This window comes from Acanthisitta chloris, unplaced genomic scaffold (genome assembly GCF_000695815.1).
Source record: "Acanthisitta chloris isolate BGI_N310 unplaced genomic scaffold, ASM69581v1 scaffold17677, whole genome shotgun sequence".
In the NCBI taxonomy this organism is placed as follows: domain Eukaryota; kingdom Metazoa; phylum Chordata; class Aves; order Passeriformes; family Acanthisittidae; genus Acanthisitta; species Acanthisitta chloris.
In genome coordinates, this window is record NW_008682234.1 from 1 (window position 1) to 21382 (window position 21382).

A 21382-nucleotide genomic window follows, 5' to 3' on the forward strand; every position below is an offset into this window, starting at 1 on the left:
ATAGAAAAATATATATTATATGAATTAAAATATGTTTTTATAAAAGAAAGAAATCTTTTGAATATTAATTGTGTATTCCATAGCAGAAACACTCGTCACCCTAGAGTTATAAAACATAATTTTGATTTCTCTTTCAGTTTGTGGCTTAAGGTGGACCTTTTTTATTTTTAAAATTATATACACTGTGTGAACTTCCACATTAGTATTTTTCGTTAGTTTTCTACATTCTGTACATAAAATAATAGTCTTTTTTAGGTTAGTTACATTTTGGGGCTGCATATTGGATTCAACATATGTAGAATCAATGTTGTCAGGATTGTAAAAGCTGAAGAGCTCTCCATTAGGTCTGAGTGTCAGTTTTCTTTAAAAACAAAACAAAACACACAGTTGACATTTTAAATTTCACTTATGTCTACTGATGCATAACTGACTATGTTCCTTTGAAAATAAGCCTGGTAGAATTCAGTGTAAAGTTGAGACTGATTTATGGTGAGGCTGCCTAACATGTTAAGTGACTTTTGGAAAAGTATTATCTACCCTTTCTACTAACGTAGTTCTAACTCAAAGTTATACTTTCTGAGTTTGAAAGTGCACTTAGTCCTCGACAGTGCACCTTATATAATTAATTTGCATATTTTCCTACTAACATTTTGAGTCTCAAACCTGATACATTTATGTAGTTCATCAAGATGCAACATATTTAATCAGGCATCTGCCCAGTTTGTTAATGCTTTGTTCCTTTAGTTCCTCTAATTCATTAGATGACAAGTTTTGAGTCTTTGTCCTTTTGCCTTTCCTTGGTTTTCATGGAAGCTGAAGGCTTATATGAGTGTTTGTTTTTAAAATTTTAAGTCAACATCAAAACACTTGTCATGTGTGAAAATGACACTGTATACAGTTGTGTTCTTAAGCCAGCGAAGTTTCTAATCAGGTGAAATCGATCTATGAGAGACAAGTCCTTTCCATGGCACTCCTTATTTCTTTTCTTTCTTTAATTCTTAAAAAAAACCCCAAACCAGCAACAAAACTCCCCAAAATAAGTTACATTTCCAAACTATAATTTTGTACCTGCAGGTTGTTCAAAATTTTGTCATGTAATTATAATGTTACCATGATCATAGCTCAACAGCAAAGTAACTTTTACTTTCTTAAAGCTGTGATTTCAAGGAAGTGAAGGTGTCCTTCACTGTATTTATACTCTTATTGAATTCATGTACACCTTGATATTTTCAAATACTATATATTCTGAGAAACAGATGGAAAATGTCTTGTTTAATATTTTTAGAGTGCCATCATTGTAAATATTTTAATATTTTATTTTAGCCGGAAAGTGAAATTTCCACTACAGTAGAAGATTACAGTTCTGAGGTAAGACTGAAGTAACAATTCTCCTAACTTTTCTTTCAACTTTTTCTGTTGCATGTTTGCTGCAATGCTGTGCAGTTTTTGAAACAGAGAAGGAAAGCCAGAGCAGACATGCTATTACACACAAGGCTGTTGCATGTTATTACGGGTATGATGTGCCGTTAAAGCAAGCATTGTGTCAGCTACATAATGGGATAGCTACTGTGATCAATAATGCAATAGATACATAACCCATTGTAACAAGGTCATCCTTAAGGTTGTATTAATGCTTTGTATTGCCACTGGAGTAGTGGCTGTGCATAATTTCGACTAATTTTCTGTGGGAAACTATTTAACAAGTCAATTACATTTTAATGAGTTTCAAAGCAGCTCAGACTGGCTGTCAGTCTGCTGGTGGCAGGAGGTGAGTGACTGTCTTTGTATAGCTTGTTGTTTGTTTGAATGTTTTGTTTTGTTTTCTTTCACTTACTAAGCTGTCTTTATCTCAGTCCATAAATTTTTGTTGCTTTTGCCCTTCCAATTCTCTCCTGGTGGGGGGAGTGTTTGTGGTGGAGGGTTAACCACTAGCCAAGGTCAACCCACCACACGTTGCCATCTCCAACTCATCTCTCTCACGCCAGAGGGTACTAGCATATATGGAACTTTGTTCCTGTCAAATAAAACAGTTTGTTGTGTTTGTAAGTAGTAAACTACCACATGCATAAGTGTCGGTCAAGAACATGCTTGCAAGGAATTAGCTATAGAGTATCTGAATATGTTAAAAATTGTTTCTAGTTAAAAAAAATTTTAACGTCTCAAGCAATTGCTTTCTGTAGGGACAGTCAGGGAGTTGCTTTCAGGTCTCTCTGCTAAGCACTTCAAAATACACCCCAGAATCTTAAGCTTGTCAGCAAGTAATAGAGAATGAAGTAATGAAATGAGTCTCATCGCTGAAGTAAATTTTGTTTAGAATACTTTGTTCCTCTCTTGATTTCGCCTTTTTTAAAGAGAAGATGGCAATGCATTAGTGTAACTATTTCTTCCATGCTGATATTATAACTGCTTATCATGAAGCCTAAGGAATATGCACAGCAGACTGTGTGTTCCTGACCTGTCACACGGCATGGTGCAAGAGGAAAGTCGTCCCAATTTGCAGTCTGGGCATTCCCTGAAAATGGGAATGACTTTTCTTTCACAACAAATGATCAGTCCTCACTTGCTCCTCCTTCCAGCCTATTCTGTTGATCAAATCTGCATCTGTTTTGTATCCCCTAGTGTTTTGTAAATTCTTCCTTTCTCTGTAATAACTTTTGTCAGTCTTTTCACCTTCCCTTGCCTATCTCGTTTTTCTCCTTTCTCCATTTCTTAGCTCTGTCTTTTCAGCCTTTTTCTATTCTTCCTTTGCCTTCCTCGGTTGTTCCGAAGCCCAGTTTCTTTCCCAGCCTTTTCAACTTAGTCCAAACATTGTCTTCCTTCTTTCTGATTTTAATAATTTTCCTCCCTCTCCTGTGAAAACCTCTTCTCTTTAATTCCCTATTTTTAAGTTGGAGTCCTCCTAACTTTCAACTCAACTTGACCTAAGATGCAAGCAGTAGTTTTTCTTTCCAACCTCACTCATCAGATCCCAGTTACAGTGTCCTCCACAGAGTTGGTCTCAGCCTTTAGCTCAATGCTTTTCCTGTCCCTCTATTCTGCAGTTTGACTCTTTGTGTCACCCGCTTCTTCCTCCTGCCATTGTTTGTAAGCACCCTCACTTTCTCCTGGTGTGCTGGTAGAAGGCATTTGGGTGAAATGTTCTCTCACATTCATTATTGGTTACTTTCAAATACAGAATACTGAAACATGTGGACCCTTGGTCTGGTCAGTTGCATTTGTTCCTATGGCATGTTTTTTGTGATCAAATTTGAAATAAAAATACGTCTGAGATTGGCATTTTTGGAATCAAAGATTCCAGTAGAGCTGCTAGGGAGTGCTGTAAATGAAAGAAAGAAAAAATTATTTTTATGGAGGGATAGATTCAAGGGATTGAAGAAAACTACCTGGGGGGGAAAAAAATCAGTTGAAAGATTTAGTACTTTTCATAGATAAATCATGATTTATTTTGTCCAATGAATTAAAGTAGCAAAGAATGAAAAGAATCTGAGTTTGCTTTCTCCACAGTAAGGTGGTAGGGCAGTATGTGCACAGTTTGCCATTGAGAGTGTAGCAGATAACACTTCTGAACAACTGCTATGACCTTACTGCACCTTTGTAGAATATGCATCACCATGGTATGTGTTTACTTTGAAATGGAATTTGCAGTATGTGAAGAATGAATCCTTGAAAACAGTTGACAATGGCATTGATGTTCATGTGTTTTTAGACGTGAAACATATTAAATAAATAATGAAATACGACTATGAAATTTTGGTCACTTTTGAGGTGGTAGGAAGCAGTGTTGGAGACTGATGGCAAAAGCTCAGGAAAACATGTCTTTGCTCAAGGTGGCAGGATACAGAAAAGATCTGGTATAATGCCTCATGGTAATTGTAGATATGTTCTGATTTTAGTGTTTTGGGATTAGTATCAGCTGAATTCAAAGCTTTTAGCTGAAAATTAAGTTTCACATCCAAACACTTAATTTTACCCTGCTTCATTCTTCAAAGTTCTGTAAGTGCCTATGGAGCAGTTCTTCAGATACTGAAGACAACAGAATTGCAGTCAAACTGCCTTCTGAGTGTTGCTTTTAAAAATTGCAGATTTCCTTAAAAATGCAATGACAGATGCATTTCTAGGCTATTCTCCCGCTTGGATATATAGAAGCAGCACATAACTTGTGAATAGTAACATGATACTGGACCTGGTGAAGTGAACAAGCTCAAGTGGTCAGAGTTGCTATCTTAATAAGCTTGTTTTAATTCCAGTTCATTACAATTGGTTGATATCTGAGGTGGGGAGACAACATGTTTAGGAATGCATGTATTTTAGGAACTGAATTTTCAATATGTTTCATATTAGCTGTAATGTTAATTTTATTATTAAAAGCTCTGCTTGCATTCATGGCCACACTGTAAATAAAATGATCTGAAGCCTTTTCAGTTGAAGAAGATAAGAATAAGTTAAACTTTGTCTGTAACAGCATAATTAGGAAGTTGTGTAAAATTTTGGGCTTAACGTTTTTTTACATACATGACTTCCTTTTTTTGGAATGCTGAGAAACCACACATTTGTAGAAACTTAGGCCTGTTGATCATCTTTTTCCTCATTGGTTAGAACCATTGGTATTATTTTCAGTGGGTTTTTTGCCAGAAATTATGTTGACTTTTGTGCCTCAAATTGAAATAGGTCATAAACAGTTTGGTTTGCTGTAGTCGATGAAATTAGTCAGGTGTTTTTAATTCTTCATCCCCTTCTCTTGAGGAATGGGATAAAATTCAGTGATGTGTATTTTCCTCTTTCAGAGACTTACCAGACGCACAATTATAAGCCAGTAACAGTTGTCTGAACAAACCAGAAGGAACCAGTGTATGTTTATATATGAATTCTGGTCTTGAAGGAAATTTATTGTAAATGTAGTCTCTTGTTCCGTTTTGTTCTGCCAGTTTTCAAAATACCTGCGCTATCAACAGCAGTAGCCAAACTGAAGACTTGTGAGTCCTTCATATTACCAGCATGTCTTTTAGGACAAATTGTTCAATTTGAGCAATAGTAACACCTATCTGTGTAATCTTAAATTAAGTTATCATGCTGGTCAGCTATTTAAGGTTGTGGTCTAAACTCAGAACTAAGGGAAATTAGGCATTTTCCAACAGTTAGTTTTTGAGGGTTTTCTTACTGTGGAAGGTAAAGTTGCCCCTGTACATTTTCCATATGCCTGAACTTTCAGGTATAATGGAAAGACTGTTCCATCTGATTTTTTTTCCCCTCTTATTGACTCTTTCCAGTTTGCAAAGTGTGCCTCTGAAAATATGGTTAATATGAACTCTACCAGTTGTTCATTGTTTTGTTTTTTTTTTTAAATTTTAATGAAATTCAATGCCTCAACCTTAAGTACCATGTAAAGAAACCTGTTGGTATTAATATATAGAAAAATATATTAAGCCAGAGTGTTTTAAAAAGCCATCAATTGTTATCCTTCAGAAGTTACTAACCTTAGTTATATTATAAGATTGTAATTATTTTGATCACAAACAGAAAATGGCTTTTGTTTATTGAGTATTAAAAAAACCCAACCCCCAAAAGTACCCTGAAATTCATTTTCCCAAGTTGGTCTAATTGCTAATTTTACTAAGTTTCATATAGTCAGTTGTGACATAACTAGAAAATTGAGGAGTGCCTAAGAACATTTACAAGTCTAAATTTTAATTTTTATGAAGGAATCAGATGTCCAAAATGTAAAAGAAGGGGCAGGGAGGAGGGAATAAAACATGAGGTAAAATTGTTAACCTCTTCCAGATGCTTCTGTATATTTCTACTGCTGAATCAAAGAACTATTTTAATCAGAACTCTGCGTGCCCATATGTAATAGATTATATTCTTTTCATGCATTAAGGTATTTTCTACATTTTCCAGTGATTGAACAGTATATATTGATTTATGCTGAGCATTAATTTTCTATTTATAAAGGGAATTCTCTGTAGTACTGACATTCATGTTGTAAGTAGTGACACATTATATATTACTACTGCTATTTCTGAGGTACAATTTCAGATCTTCCAGGGTCTAAGGAACCTTAAAAGGGATACGGTGATTTAATAAATTTAATCCTGACCTCTGGTGGCAGTTGTCAGGAATCGCTGCCTTAATTCAGTGCTGGAAGTTGGTTTTCCCTGTTTCTCACAAAGATTCCTTTCACTTGACTTAAGCATGTGAATTTACTGATACAGTACATATTTTTAGAATTATTTTTGGCCAATAGGGTGTACATTATATTTTACTTTACGATAGTAAATACTATTTCTGTGAATTATTTTGAAAGTACAAGGAAGGAAGAACAATCAGACAGAATGTCCTTTGTGGGACTTCCACAACCTTCACTCATTTCATACCTTTTGTTCACCAAAACTGTTGCTGCTGAGTAGCTAATGCATTGTAAAAATTAATCTTTTCTGAATTTGTGATTATTTGCTTATGCATTTTTCTCCAGAGCTCGTTACTTCTTGCTTCCATTATGTTAAAATGCTATGCAATGTGATTCTTTAAATGTTTAATCATTTGCTGGGGTATGTAACTAAGCACATCATAAGGTATTAAAGCATAAGGATGTTTCAGGGTTAAAGGTGAACTGCAAAGCTTTGAAAGAAGAAATTGTAAGAATCTACATTAAGAGTATTTATGGACTTGCAGAAGATTTCCCTGTGGGTAAATCACTGGGGCCATAAGACAAAACACAGGAGTCCTGTAGGCCTTGTGTAGTCCTTGACTAATACTCAAGTTGGCATCTGGGTACAGAATTCATATATTGCAGAATACATACTGCTGTGGCTTTTTTCACAGATTGCTGTGCAATTTGTGGTCTTGCCGTGTTTCAACTTGCCATATTTCAACTTGCACTTTGCCGGAAGACATAAGGCATTTGAAAGAAGAAGGTATCAGATGAGAAACAGCATGGACTACCATGTTACCATGGCTCACTTGTGTGATGTCTAAGAGCTAGGCTCCTGTGAAATGGGGCAGGATTTCTGACATTGCAGACAGTTGTTATGAGTGTGTGTAGCAAAATCCCTTTTATAAATTAAAGGTTTTGTGTAGAATTTTCAGCTGCTAAGGAGTCTGGAACATCTAATGAGATAAGGCTTTTGTGTGTTTCCTATTAGCTGTTGTTATAAAGCATCCAAAAGTCTTTGTTGCTCAGAGCAGTGATTGACAGGAAGAGAAGTGTGTCCACTGTGGTAGATTACAAGAATCACACACTACATCTTTATCAATTAGGCCTAAGTAAAATGAGAGTTAAAAAGGGGCAAAGAAGGATCTCATAGTAGAGTTTTTGTTCAACTACTAGTGTTATTAATCTGGGACATGAGTCAAAATTTCAATAAAGGCATTGGTGCCAGGCGCCATGGAGACACACTTGTCTGTCTGAACGTAAAGGAAACATCTGGCAATACACAAACAATATACAGTGCCTCTATGAGTTGCCTGGACTGCTGTTTGATGCAATTTTCTTTATTCTTTCAAAAATAAGGTACTCATCTCTCTGTGGTTTCTTCTTTTTACTGAGAAATTCAGAAATTGCAAGGGCACTATGTCAGTTCTGCAAGTTCTTCTCTAATGCAGATTTATTCGTTCTCTCAATACAAACTGCATGACTATATTGATCCCATTTATAGCAGTGCACTTATTGATTTGCACAGGCATGATAGTCCTTTGTAAGTAAGCCCTGATCTATGACAGATATCTAAGCAGTATTGCTTCTTTTTTTTTTGCTATAAACATAGTATTTGGGTCTGAAATACTATTATGCTTTTCCATTTTTAGTACCATTATTTTTGTTTCAGGCTCTGATGTAATAAACAGCTCGGAGGGGAATATAACTGTTCTTGCTTTCTCATTTTTATGTGTTGGTCTGCTCTTTTTAAAGCCTGGTTGTCTGTTTTATGGTTACTCACAAGTACACAGCATGTTCTTTTCATTCGGATGATTTTTTTAAAAACTAGTAACTGCTTCTTTGGCTTCAGCTTGCCTTTTGGAGAATCATCATTATTGTTTTGCACAGTCTGTAGGACCAAAAGTCTCATAGACGTTGAAAGGGCTCACAGTGTTAGATGAGTGAGAGGACTTTTTTTTTTTCCAATGTCTTATGTCAAATATATCATTTCTGCTCTTTTTCAATTTTACAAAATGCCTTCGAATTGAAGATGGGTGTCTATGATACTGCTTTTCATCCCCTATCAAGGGAGAGGTGACTTTGAGAAGGAGTAAATCTCGTGGTGTACAAAAATCTTTCAGAAACCATAATTATGTTCAGTAATGTTTAGAAATAGTAAACATATAATTCAAAAGGCAATAGTATAATTTTAATTTAAAGTACAAAGCTTTGCATTGACCTTTAAATCTGAATTCCTTTGTTTTCTCTAGATGTTTAGACTTCTAATAAGGTTTTTAGTTTTAGACAGTGGTGTTTATTTTTGCAGATTTTGGTGTTTTACATGTTACCTATGCTTACTTTGAGGCAATTTGCTATATATAAAGTTATTTTGTATTTCAAATGAAATAAATTTTTGTCGCATAAAAGTTCCCATGGGTCTGCAGGAATCGCCACGTAAGATTCAAATAAATGGAAAGTAGAAACCAAGCATTATTTCAAATAATGTATTTAGAAATTGTCTTTATACAGGTAAATGGTTGCAGTTTTGTGACAAGAACAGCTATACCTGCAGACTTAATCAGGGTACAGTATTGCAAATTGAATCATGATACTAATGGGGTGTACTAAAAACCTGAATTTGTTTTGAGCAGAAACTGTGTGGCTGACTAATACTTTATTTTGCATGCTGTGCTCTGCATCTGCATTGTTTGCTCTGCGTTACAGTGTATCATTAAACTTAAAATGCAAACCAATTTATTCGTCTATTAAGGCTAAGATTATAAAGCAGAACTTGCACAAATGCTTTATGTCAGTGCTTTTTGAGGTGTGAATTATACTAACAGAGGAGGTTACCATGGCAATAAGATCTTTGATGCTGTATTGTATGTTAATGTTCTAAGGTGGCATTTGGTACAGAATTTGTTATTTGACTTTATTTGCTGTGATGAAACATAAAAAATGGCATGTAAAGGAACTTGGATTAATTTAGGAAGAAGAATTTGGAGTTGGAGAGATTCGTTCAGAGCATGGAATGCAGCACTCACACACGCACCTAGAGGTGATGGAGAATGAACTGGCTGGGAAACAGCAGGAGATTGAAGAGCTAAACAGAGAGATAGAAGAAATGAGGGCAGCGTATGGTACAGAAGGATTGCAACAGGTATAATTACCTTATGTTGCTTTCTACTTGCTATTTGGTTACGTGCAAAAATGCAGAGCATCACCAGAAAGAGGTCACACTTAGTGGCAGCTGTTCAGAAGACAGTCAGTGTGTGATACAGAATTAATTACATGTAATTTCTTTCAATCATATACCATGTGCTCTAGTACTCTGAATGGCATTTCCATTGTGTGTCCTTTTTCTATGTATTTTGTGACTAAAATTCCAGTCTTCTTTGCAGTGGCTTTCTTCAAATCAGGAATGGGAAGACAATTTTCTTCGGGAAAACGCCCTAGTTCTTCTCTAGTTGTGCAAAGTGCATTTCTTTAATACCTTCCTTTTCCTCCAAGATAAAAAACCCTCTGGTTTTGTATCCTAAGGAATATTATAACTGAACCAAAATGCATTTGTATGCCAGACTTCACAGACAGGAATGCAAACACAACTGTGTCAGAATGTTTTAATTTAAAACATATAATAATATGGTTTACAGGGAAGCATTTCTTACTTTAGAAATGCTATTGGAATTGAAAGTTAGGTTTTGAAGTAGAGAATATGCTTACAGTTTAAGCAAGGTAGTGCATTACACTCAAGTCGGTGCTTTGTTGTGTTTCATGTCTTACTTGTCTGTTGTTTAATTTGGATTCAGGTCATGCCACTGTGTTTTTCTATTTTTTTGCAAAGTACTATAGAATAATAAAAACAAATGTTCTAATGCTCAGTTATTTTCACTGTTATTATTGCATAGTTATAGTTTTTTCTGCTTTCATTTGTATTTTATCTGTGAAAATGGATGTTGTGTTTTCCACCATACCACCAGTTCAGTGGTTACCCTGGAAGAGGTGGTTTATCATTCCTTTGTCTGGTGTTGAATTTTAATTATCGTGTCTTGTATCTGTTGTGCTAAACATAATAGTCATAATTATAGCATAATAAAGAACATAAACATTTTAGTTTCTTACAATTGTAACTACTGTTAGTTTTTCCTGACAATGCTGAAAATGAAATTGTCTGCGTTTTTTAAATGGCTATAATTACAATTTTAAAAATAAAATAAAAATACATTAAAACAAAATGGGTGTTTTGGGGATTTGGGCTGTGGCACAATAATATTTTAGTAGTTGCATCATATTTTTCTATGATTGTGGTACAGTGCATAATATCTCAGTTGAGAAATGCGTATGGTTTATTTTTCAGAAGAAACAAAAGAATTGTAAAAGGGAAGTGGGGAAGATAGTTGTGTGTATCAGTTCTGCCTGTTTATCAAGAACAAAGCTGCAATTAAAACAGCTGAAAATAATATAACGTGTGGATTGGAACTGGCAAATTTACTTATTTGATTTCATTGAACAGATGCAAGAACAAAGGTGTGACATACCTGATCTGATCTGTTCATTGGGCCCATGATTTTAAAGTAGCAGTTCACTCCAGTGTTCTGAAAAGAACCTTAAAAGAATTTCCTCAAATTCTTTGCCTAGTTTGGCTTCTAGTGTGACTTTTGGTTTTTATGTTCTTATGCTCTAAAATTAGTAAGCCTTATCTAGAAGCATTACAATGTGAACATCCAAGACTCAACATTTAACTCAGCCAAGTTTTTTTTGGGGAGCATTCTAAACAAATCTGTTACAGAAGGTGACTGATGGTCTAAAAAATTTTTAATATGTAGATATGAGGCTTCCATTAGCCTTGAATGAGTTCAGATTGACAAAGGGACTTAAGCGAGTAACATGTTTATATAAATGTGCACAAAAGTATTGCCAATTACTGTTGTAGAATTTGACTGCCTGAGTGTATTTCTACAAAAAAATAAACCAGTTGCAAGTGATTTTTTTCTACTCTTATAATTTCTTCATCATTACAAATTACAAAAGATTCATCTATTAAATGTGCTGTATCAGTTTTGCAGCTTGAACTGGTCTTCTCATGTAGATATGAATAATTTCTCTGGGATCACAGTGTAGGATACTGCATAGTATCTTTTACATGCTCTTAGTACAGTGAATGCAGTTTACTGCGATTTCAGTGAGAAATGATATAACTTGCATTTATTGTGGGAAAAGTGTGTGAACATGAATAGTTGTAAAAAATTGCTGAAACTCTATTAGTAGGTAGTCTGACTTCCTTTATGATAAATTGTTTATGTGGGCACACTTGTTACGTTAGAAGCAAGCCTTATATTTAACTGATTAACCTTCTTAAGAGTTCAGATTTTGTTACGTGATACCTATATTTTATGCAGAGGTCATGTATTGTTAAACGAGGGACAAAAACCTATTTCTGAAATACTTACAACTAGAGTGTGAAAATATAAATGCTACAGTAGTGTGATATCTTTTAAATGGAGAGGTTAGGGATGACTTATTCCTACTTCACTAAAATTATCTAGTATCTTTTTTGTCTGTGGCTTTCATGTGCATTACTAGTTTAAATTTTACCTTTTATAGCTGCAAGAATTTGAAGCTGCTATCAAAAAACGAGATGACATTATCACTCAGCTCACTACTAATCTACAGCAGGCACGGAAAGAAAAGGATGAAACTATGAGGGAGTTCTTGGAGCTTACTGAGCAAAGTCAAAAACTGCAAATTCAATTTCAGCATGTAAGTTACAGGCTAGCAATATATATTTGGGTTTGAAAATAGGTGTCGCAAGGGAGGCTCCATAAATAGCTACTTCCTGTAGAAACACAACATTTTTTGTGCGTTTTTTTTAAGAATTAGTCTATTAGCATAGATCAGCAGTCACTTTATTGGTCCTACAGTTGCCATTATAGTACCTGATTTATTGTACTAATTAACTGTAGAATGATAAAGATTAGTCTGTTTTCTTTCCTCGTTTGTGGTAACAGCTTATGATAAATACTGAATTATGGCAGTTACCTTGGTGAAAAACACCTGTGTAATTAGTTCTCACAGCTTTGGGCAGAAATCCAACATACTCTCATTGAAATCAAAGCATTCAGCCATCAACTTTCCTGGGCCCCAGTTTCCTGCCCCAGTCTTTACTATGTCTTTGGACATAACTGCCTTTTGTGTTGTTGTTGGAAGGTAATTTAAATAACAAAGTGAAGTTTCAGATAAGCATTTCTTCTAAACAGCAGAAGGACTGAGGCCGTGGACATGCAGACTATAGCTTACAGTGTTGCTGTTGAATATTGTACTATTTTGTGCTGTTTAAGCAGATTATGAAGCTTATTTTGAGCTTCATGTAGATTATATTCTGAAGCCTGTGTTTTTATTATTTAAAATCTGATTTGGGGCTCTGTAGTTGCAACTAGTTAATTCATTACTTAATAACACTTCTGAGACACTGTTGTCCTATGTTAGCTCACCATTAGTATTTAATAAATGTTAAATATCTTTTTATTGGTTGGCCATCCCAAACCAATAAGGATGTTGCACTTCCTTCTAAAAGAACTTAGAAATTTTTGCAATAGTCTTTGAGCTTGTGATGTAAAAGAAGAAAGTAAAAGATCACTCTTTTTTCATGTAGTGCAGGCTGTTTCTGAAAACCTTGGTGTATTTGAGGTTTTATGTTTTTAATATTAAAGTTGCAGGCAAGTGAAGCCCTAAGGAACACCAGCCATAGTTGCACAGCTGCTGATTTATTGCAAGCCAAGCAACAGATACTTTCGCATCAGCAGCAGCTGGAAGAACAAGAATGTCTGCTGAAGAATTATCAGAAAAAGAATGAAGAATTTGAAGAGCAGATTGCATGTCTTCAAGACAAAATCACAGCATATGAAATGGTGTGTTTCTTACTATAAAGATCTCTTTTCCTCAAGTCTTTCAGGATTTTGTAGTTCCTTTGAAATACAAGAGCCAAAGCACAGATAAGGGGTGTGCTGCATGAAATGCATACAAAGATTTTAAGGTTTTAGGACTGCTTCTGTTAACTAACATGTAATATGTGTATCATTTAACACTGAAATTATGTCAATATTATGTATTATGTTTTAAAAGGTTGCAGGAATACTTATGGCAAATTAGGAAACTATACTGTGTGTTAGAATGCCTTCATTAAATGATGGTTTTTTAAAAAATAAAAAATTAAATTACCTATTGGAACAATATTTTCTGCCTTAAGGAAAGAATGTTTATTTTATTATTCTTCATGGAAAATATTTTAAAACTACCTTAAAAAAGTAAATATTGTTAGAAGTGATTAGAGACACTGGGGAGAGGAGAGGAATGATGATGCAAGTAGGGCAGGGATTGCCAATTGTTCCAAAGGTACAGAAAACCTCCAAATGAGGTAAAAAATAATGTACATTTATTTTTTATAAATTATTAGTAGCCTGCTAAGCAAGGCTGAATCGCTGAGTCTACAAATGTTTGTATGTGTTCAGCTAATTAGTTGAAAATAAGAACATGGTTTTGCTCATTTTTTTAAAGGAAAAACACAAAAATGAGGGAGAAGATTTGAGTAAAGAACAAGAAAAAGAAGCATTAATTGAACAGCTGGAAGCAAAACTTGGAGAAGAAGAAAAAAATTCATTTCAGCTTAAGGAAAAATTATCAGATGTCAGTAAATTACTTGAAGAATCCAAAGAAGAGATTTCACTAAAGAACCAGCAGATAAGTAATATGAGAATTGAACTTACCACCTATAAACAGAAAGAAAGACAATGTTCAGATGAAATCAAACAATTAATGGGAACTGTAGAAGAACTGCAGAAACGATGTTTTAAAGACAGCCAGTCTGAAGCTGACATTGTGCAGAGAATGGAACTAGAAACACAAAGGAGACTGGCACAGCTTCAGGCTGAATTAGATGAAGTGCATGGCCAGCAGATTGTACAAATGAAGCAGGAATTAATTAAGCAACATGCAGTGGAAATAGAACAGCGTCTTTTGCAACAAAAAGTAGAATTGGATAAAACTTCAAGTGTGTGTGTGAATGAGAATGTTAATAAAGATCAACTGCACTTAATGAATATTAAAATTAATGAATTGAATGTGAAATTGCAAGATGCTGATAAGGAAAGGGAAAAAATAAGGCAAGAGTTGTCACAACAGATGGAAGTAATTTCAGCAGAGAAGTCTCTTCAACAAACTAGAATTGAAGATCTTCTCCAGGAACTGAATTTTTCAAGGGAGCAGGTTCAAAGAGCCAAGCAAACGATAGTGGATATGGAATGTAGAGTAAATGAAGCTGAAAAATACCAGGTTGTGATCGAAGATTTAAAAACTCAGCTGGCTTCTGCCTCTGAATTTCGTAAGGATTTGGAATTAAAACACGAGGCAGAAGTCACAAATTACAAAATAAAACTTGAAATGCTAGAAAGGGAGAAGGATGCAGTTTTGGACAGGATGGCAGAATCTCAAGAAGCAGAGTTAGAGAGACTGAGAACAAAACTTCTGTTTAGTCATGAAGAGGAACTTTCCAGACTTAAAGAAGGCTTAGAAAAAGAGCACATGGTGAGCATGGAAAGCCTTAAACATAACTTGAATATGCACCATAAGCAGCAGTTAGATGAGGTACAGAATGAAATGAGCCAAAAGATAGAAGCCATGCAGTATGAAAAGGACAACTTGATCACAAAGCAAAATCAGTTGATATTAGAGATTTCAAACCTGAAAGATTTGCAGCAGTCTATTGTAATTTCTAAATCTGAAGAAATGACACTTCAAATCCATGAGCTGCAGAATGAGATTGAAGTGCTTAGGCAAGAGGAAAAAGAGAAGGGTACCCTTGAACAAGAAATTCAAGAGCTGCAGCTTAAAACGGAGTTGATGCGGGAACAAATGAGGGAGAGAGAAGATAGCCTTCAAAAAAAATGTTCAGAACTAGAAATACAAAATAATGTTCTTAAGGGGGAAAACAAAACTCTAGAAGAGAAATTGAAAAGTATGTTGGTAAGCTCTGAAGAAAATGTAGCGTATAACAGCAGTGTTAGTACTAAGACAGAAATTTTGGACTTGCAAGAAAGAATAGAAAAGCTGATTACTGAAAATGAGCAACTTAGAAACCAAAATGGTCAACTCCAAGAGGATACTGAAAGGCAGAAGAATGCCTTTTCATTTACTGAGAAAAAACTTGAAGATAATTATAAAGAGCTGCAGAAAGAATGTGCAAGTCTTCTGAAGGCAAAAACTGAATTAGAAGATAACAAGAAGAAGCAGGAAGCTGAATATAAAAGCAAACTCAAAGCTTTGTATGAAAAACTTCATCACTTAGAAAGCAATAGACCAGTTTTGTTTAAAACTAAAACTTCTGCTTTTGAAGGGAGTAAAGAAATCAAGGTGTCTGGGGCAGACACATTTGAGGCTGGAGAAGTTGTTGAGAAAGATGCAACAGAGCTTATGGAAAAGCTTGAGGTCACCCAGCGTGAGAAACTGGAACTATCCCTGAGACTTTCTGATGTCTCTGAACAGTTAAAGTTGAAGGATAGTGAAATTTGTCGTTTAAATGAAAAAGTTAAATCCTTAAAAGATGAGAAAGAGCGAATTTTAGCAAAATGTAATGAACTAGAAGTCACAATTAGCCATGCTCAGAGAGGAAATAGTAGTAATGCTCCTAAGGCAAAATGCTCTAAAGGAAAATCTCTTAAGGCTGCTGCTCCAGTGTCTGAAAGTAGAAATAAACCCCCTGGTCCAAGAAGTAAAGCTGATGAAGGAGCAAATGTAAGAGGAAGTCTAGGTTTGGGTAAAGGTAGCAGTCATGAGATGGCAAAAAGGAAGGAGGTCCAGCAAGTGCTGAAACCAGAACAGCAGTCTCTTGTACAGCGTTTGCATGGGATGCCAGACAGGCTGACAGATGAAACGTCCTTAACAGCCATTACACAGAGTGAAAATAATCATCTTCAGCAGCAAGTGGATGCCTTAAAATCAGAACAGGTATGTTATATACAGCATAGAAAATAATTTGCCTGTGAAAATTTGTAGGAGCTCACATTTGGAAATTTATATCATAGTTTTTTCTATTAGCTTCTTCGAAGTACAAGTGTGTGTCTTCATGGGTCTGTGTGTCAGTGTGGCCAGTGGTTAAAAGGGGCTACATGAATAACCAAAATTATAATTGTAGTCAGTGTATATGAGGATGAAATCAGCAACAACAACAACAAAAGATAAGGAGGAGACAACTAGAGTACTACATAGTTTGATAGAGCATTTCACTTAACTTGAGGGGAAAACTTATTCAGGACTTAAGTTTTTATTGTGTGATTAGCTTCTCGGTTCTCTAAGTGCTCCTTCAAACAGTATAAAAAGTAATGAAACTTCATCAGTCATCTTTGATCAAACTTTTGAAATATCAGACTTGTGAAATACTAATCATACATTATCAAAATTTTTGTATATATGTGGTTATCAATTCTTAAATGTATTGTGTGATTCTCACCAGTCTATACATTTTGCTGAAGCAATTTTTCTTGCATTTCTGGTATTGTAGGTAGTATGGAAAAGGTTGTTATTTGTCAATATAAACAGCTAAGTGTTGAATTACCAGTATTTAATTAGGTGCAGAATAAATCTGGCTTTACATTTATATATGGTGGTGAAGTTGAATAGCATGCTGCAAGATGTATGCAACTCAGTGTTCTGTAGAATTAGATGTTAACCAGTCTTCTACTATTTTTTAGTATTTTTTCATGTTACAAAAATCCATCTAACAATGATCTAATACCACCCTGCCTAATTTTATGCTGTGTTATAGTTCATTCATTTCATAAGAAATCAAATCACAAGTAAAACCATTTTGAAAACAGTTGTGAGATTACAGAAAAGAACTACAGCCTTGTAATGTTTTGGGGTTTGTTGTTTGTTTTTTATAAGGCTCTGATAAGGGTCTTGCAATTTCCTGCCATAGAGCTAAAAATCATTGGGGTCCAGAGGTGTCTAGAAACCTTTTCAAACTTCAGCTCTAAGTAGCTCACTGTTAGCATATCCCAAACATGTTTTTCCTTTAGCAGTAACATTCCCCAAAGTGCAGACTACACTTCTACAAGCCTTGGAAATCAACATTTTTAAGGTCGGCTAATGATAGTCTTTTTCTCTGTATTTGGAGTGAACTTTCTTAGCCTACTCTGTTGGTAGTTGGTAACATACTCTGCAAAATAAGAATTGAAGCATATTGCGTTTGTTCATTTTACTTTGATTTGTAAGTAATGTCATACTACTTTGTTAAAACTCAGTTTTCCAAACTATGTGTGTTTAAATTTGCCTAATGCATACCATACATGCAGCATTCCATTCAACGCATTATTAATCTCAGAAATTTACAAAGATGGGACTTGATATTTTCTTGTTTCTCACTTTTTGTAAAATGTTCCTTTTTATTCAAAGACTGATTTGCAACTACAAATGGAAGCACAGCGGATTTGCCTATCCCTGGTTTATTCAGCTCATGTAGACCAGGTCTGTGAGTACTTGAAAGCAGATAAAGAGAGTGCACTTTGCAGTCTTAAAGAGGAGCTTGTTCGTAGTCATCTACAAGAGATGAATGATCTTAAAAAAATGCATCAGCTGGAGCTCCAGACCTTGAAATTTCAACAAGCAGGTAACTTGACCGAAATCATGGGAATGAAGCTCTTGAGATGAAAAACAGTGTCTTAAAAATATCCCAGTCAATCAAGCACAAGAGTTTGTGCCTGGAGCTGTCCAGTAAATTGTTTTTATCATGCATTTTGAAGTGGTTTTGTACCAAGTTGTTTACCCATTACAAGTAGTCTATTATGCAGAGTGCTAAAGAAAAAGTGCATAAAAGGAATAAAATGTACTACAGCTCATTGCTTCTTATTTGTATTAACTCAATGATTTTTAAAGAATTATATAATAGATTCACGTAGAAGGTTGTGTATTCCTTACTGAAATAATAAGCAAATGCATCATCTAAGTATTTTTTGTCTTGTTAGCTCTTATGTTACCATGATTGCTTTCTAACCCTGCTTTTTTCTGTCATCCCATGATTTGCCTGTTTGTAAATTTCTGGCATAAGTTCTTTGCCCTCCAGTATGTTCCTGTACAGTTTTATTTTTCTAGAGGTCAGTAATGTAGAAAGATATTTCTTATCTGTTGCTCCTCTTGAACATGCAACTCAACCATAATAATTGAATCTGTCCATATGCCGGAACAAGAAAGAGAGTTAAAAAACATATGCTCTTCTTAAAGCTGAAGAGGCAGTCTCACTGAGGCAAGATCTTATGCCTTTGAAAAATTCTTGTGCCTCTAGTGTTTAAAAATAATATGAATAATTTGTATTCATAGATGATGAAGTGAAATCTACACAAAGACTTATAGAAAAACTGAATGAAGCTGTGACTGAGGAATGTTCTAGGCTTTCTCAGGTAAGACATAACAAAAAAGCCTTTTTGAAAATGAAAATTTAGAAAACAAAAAATCATTGTTACAGGGAGTCATCATATTTTTCTACATTATTTTTGCAGGATTTCTTTGCAGCTTTTCTCTTTGCATTGATCTCAGAACAGAGACTGCTAAACCTGAGCTTCCAAAGTAACATTGCAAGGGGTTTTGTATTTTTAATTCCTAAGCTGGTTTATGTCCTTGTCCAGACAAGTCTTTTGTCTTATACCTAGTCTTAATCTTCTCTCTAATGTTTGTCTCATACCTGCTAGTTTGGAAGTATTTTTTTGCCTTTGTCTCTGGTTATAGGTTTTTGATTTAGCAGTCTGATGTCACACGCATATCGATGCACAGAACATCACCTCTAATAGGTGCAATGAGATAGTTATTTCTTTCTTACCTGCAGCATGTCTTCAAAGATTTAAAAGTATCAAAGAATCTAATAAAATTGCTCTTTATATTGTTTTCAGTAGCTAAATATTGTAGTCAAAAAATGAAGCTTATTTTTAGTCTATTCTAGAATCAACCACCAGTAATATTATTTTGCCATATTTATTTTTTGTCGGGTAGTAGTAATTGATGGCCGTCACAGGTACTTTTTAACCAGCAATCAAGTTATTTATTAAAATTATTTCTAGATAGATTAAGCAGCTTTCATAATTCATTATAAGCCATGATATTCCAGTCTACAATACTTCAAATGGATGGTGTTTGTGGGTTTTTTAGTTTCGTTGCTGTACTTTTTTCAGCACCTTTTTGGGTAAGTGGATAGCAGAACTTTTTTACTTGAGATCCATCATAGGAGAGATTAAGCAGGACTCCATGGTAGCTCACACAAGGTAGTTGCTGAATGAGAGTCTTTGGCATTAGTTGTTTCACAGCTGTGATCTGTATGATTCTATGTTGACCTTTTGGAGAAATTGTGATTTTACTTCTGTAAGTTGAATTTGGTGTCCATTGAGTCCAAAAATCTTTAAATAAAGAATCCCACTGTGTGCTCTGAGCAAGCCATTTCTTTTCAAGTATCATTTGTCTTCAGAAATCATATGCCTGCCCATTGTGAATCTGGCAGCTGTTCTGCTGACCACATAGCACCAACAAGCATGAACCATTCACTTCTTGACTTGCTTGAATTTGCTTATGCCACACCCTTTCATCCTGTTTTTTCAACACTGAAAGAACAATCTCAGCTGTAATCTCTAAAAAGATACAAATTTCTGCCATAGGGAATCCTTATTCCCAGTAAAATTGCAGCTTCTAAGAATGAGACGTTAGCAATGCAAATTTGCTTTCCACATTAATAAAGGAGACCTTTCTCTGCAAGATTTTAATACTTGACAGTTCAAAATTAAATAGCAATTTGAAAATGTTTGCATTTATGTTTTAGCTGAAGAGCCTTTTCATATCTGCTTCTTTTATCAGGAGTTTTAAAGATTGTCTAGGTTCTTATGACTCAACAGAACACCTGTGCCAATATTTTCATAGAAGTTAATACTCACAAAATACTACTTTCCTCCCACCGTTTTTCCTGCTCTGTGAATTGTGATTGATAAATTAATAAAAAATAATTTACTTTTTTCTTTGTTTCATTTGATGTGCAGGTTTTGTGTGGCAATCAGAAGGAACATTCTTCAGCTGCTGTGGAAGTTGGTGATAGGGAACAGGATATTCTCTGTAGACCTGCTGCTGTGAAAGAAAAACTGAGAGTAGAATTACCAGTACACAGAGGTCAAGCTCAAGGTAATGACATTGTACTGTCATGCTTGTTAAAGCTACTGATTTCAAGTATTTCACACTGTCAGTTTTGCCATTAGTTATTCAGGTGCTAACTCATGTGCTTAAATAGATGTTTTAGTGATTTATTCAGTATTCTAAACTGCTTTTACTTTTTCTTATGGATACGTTCTTACGCTGTTTTCATTATAGTGGAAATGGTGATAAAAAGTGTTTGTTGGGGTTTTTTTTCCTCCTCCTTTTGTAGAAGAAGCTAGCAGCTCTACCAAAAAACTACATACATATCTCTGTCTTCAGTTCTTTCCATAACGTGTAATGTTTATCAGACAGTTATTCAGGGAAGAACTTGTGAGCAAATCACTTGTATTAAAATTTATGATAAAATGTTTGTTTTCTTTTTTTTTTATAGTCCCTGGTTCTTCCTGTAATGTAACTGTGCAAGAACGTATGGATGCACTTCTACACAGGATAATGGAAGAGTACAGCAGGCTGAAAGCACTTCAGACACAGCTGATGAAGGATTGTAAACAGGTAAACTTTTATAGCTTATGGGTATATGAGCATTTGAATTTTCTCTGTTGCATGAATTCCCTCTGGATGTGCGAGGAATGTGTTTGAAATTGTGTTTATATATCCTGATTGAGTGGCAGAGCAAGACAATGATTTGATAAAACGGCGAAAGCTGCTGTGCATGTCACAGAATTGTGGAATGGTTGATGTTAGGAGATACCTCTGGAGTTCATCTAATCCAACCCTTCACACAAAGCAGTCAGGTAGAGCAGGTTGCCAAGGACTGTGTTCGTCCAAATTTTGAGACTCCACAAACACAGTGGGCAACTTTGTCTTCTTCAGGTTATACATTCCCACCTCTTTCAACCTCTCCTTGTAAGACAAATGCTCTAAGCTGCCCATCTTTGTAACCCTCTGCTGAACTCATGCCAGCATGTCCATTCCTCTCTTATACTGGGAGTGCAGCATGGGACCCAGCACTCAGATATGTCTCACCAGTGCCAAGTGGAGAAGAAGGATCACCTCCCTCAACCTGATGGCAGAGTC

The 21382-nt window shown here is 35.2% G+C and overlaps 1 protein-coding gene across 1 annotated transcript in view; it reads left to right on the plus strand.

Moving 5' to 3' along the window:
* Nucleotides 1-1323: 1323 nt before the first annotated feature.
* Nucleotides 1324-21382, plus strand: part of AKAP9 (A kinase (PRKA) anchor protein 9) — a gene marked incomplete at its 5' end in the record, with an annotated part of 76403 nt that continues 56344 nt past the window's right edge. The window contains 10 exon segments of the mRNA XM_009078457.1: nt 1324-1368; nt 8660-8713; nt 9120-9290; nt 11735-11890; nt 12841-13038; nt 13685-16129; nt 17576-17789; nt 18497-18576; nt 20194-20332; nt 20760-20857. Of these exon segments, the coding sequence (XP_009076705.1) occupies nt 1324-1368; nt 8660-8713; nt 9120-9290; nt 11735-11890; nt 12841-13038; nt 13685-16129; nt 17576-17789; nt 18497-18576; nt 20194-20332; nt 20760-20857 (3600 nt within the window).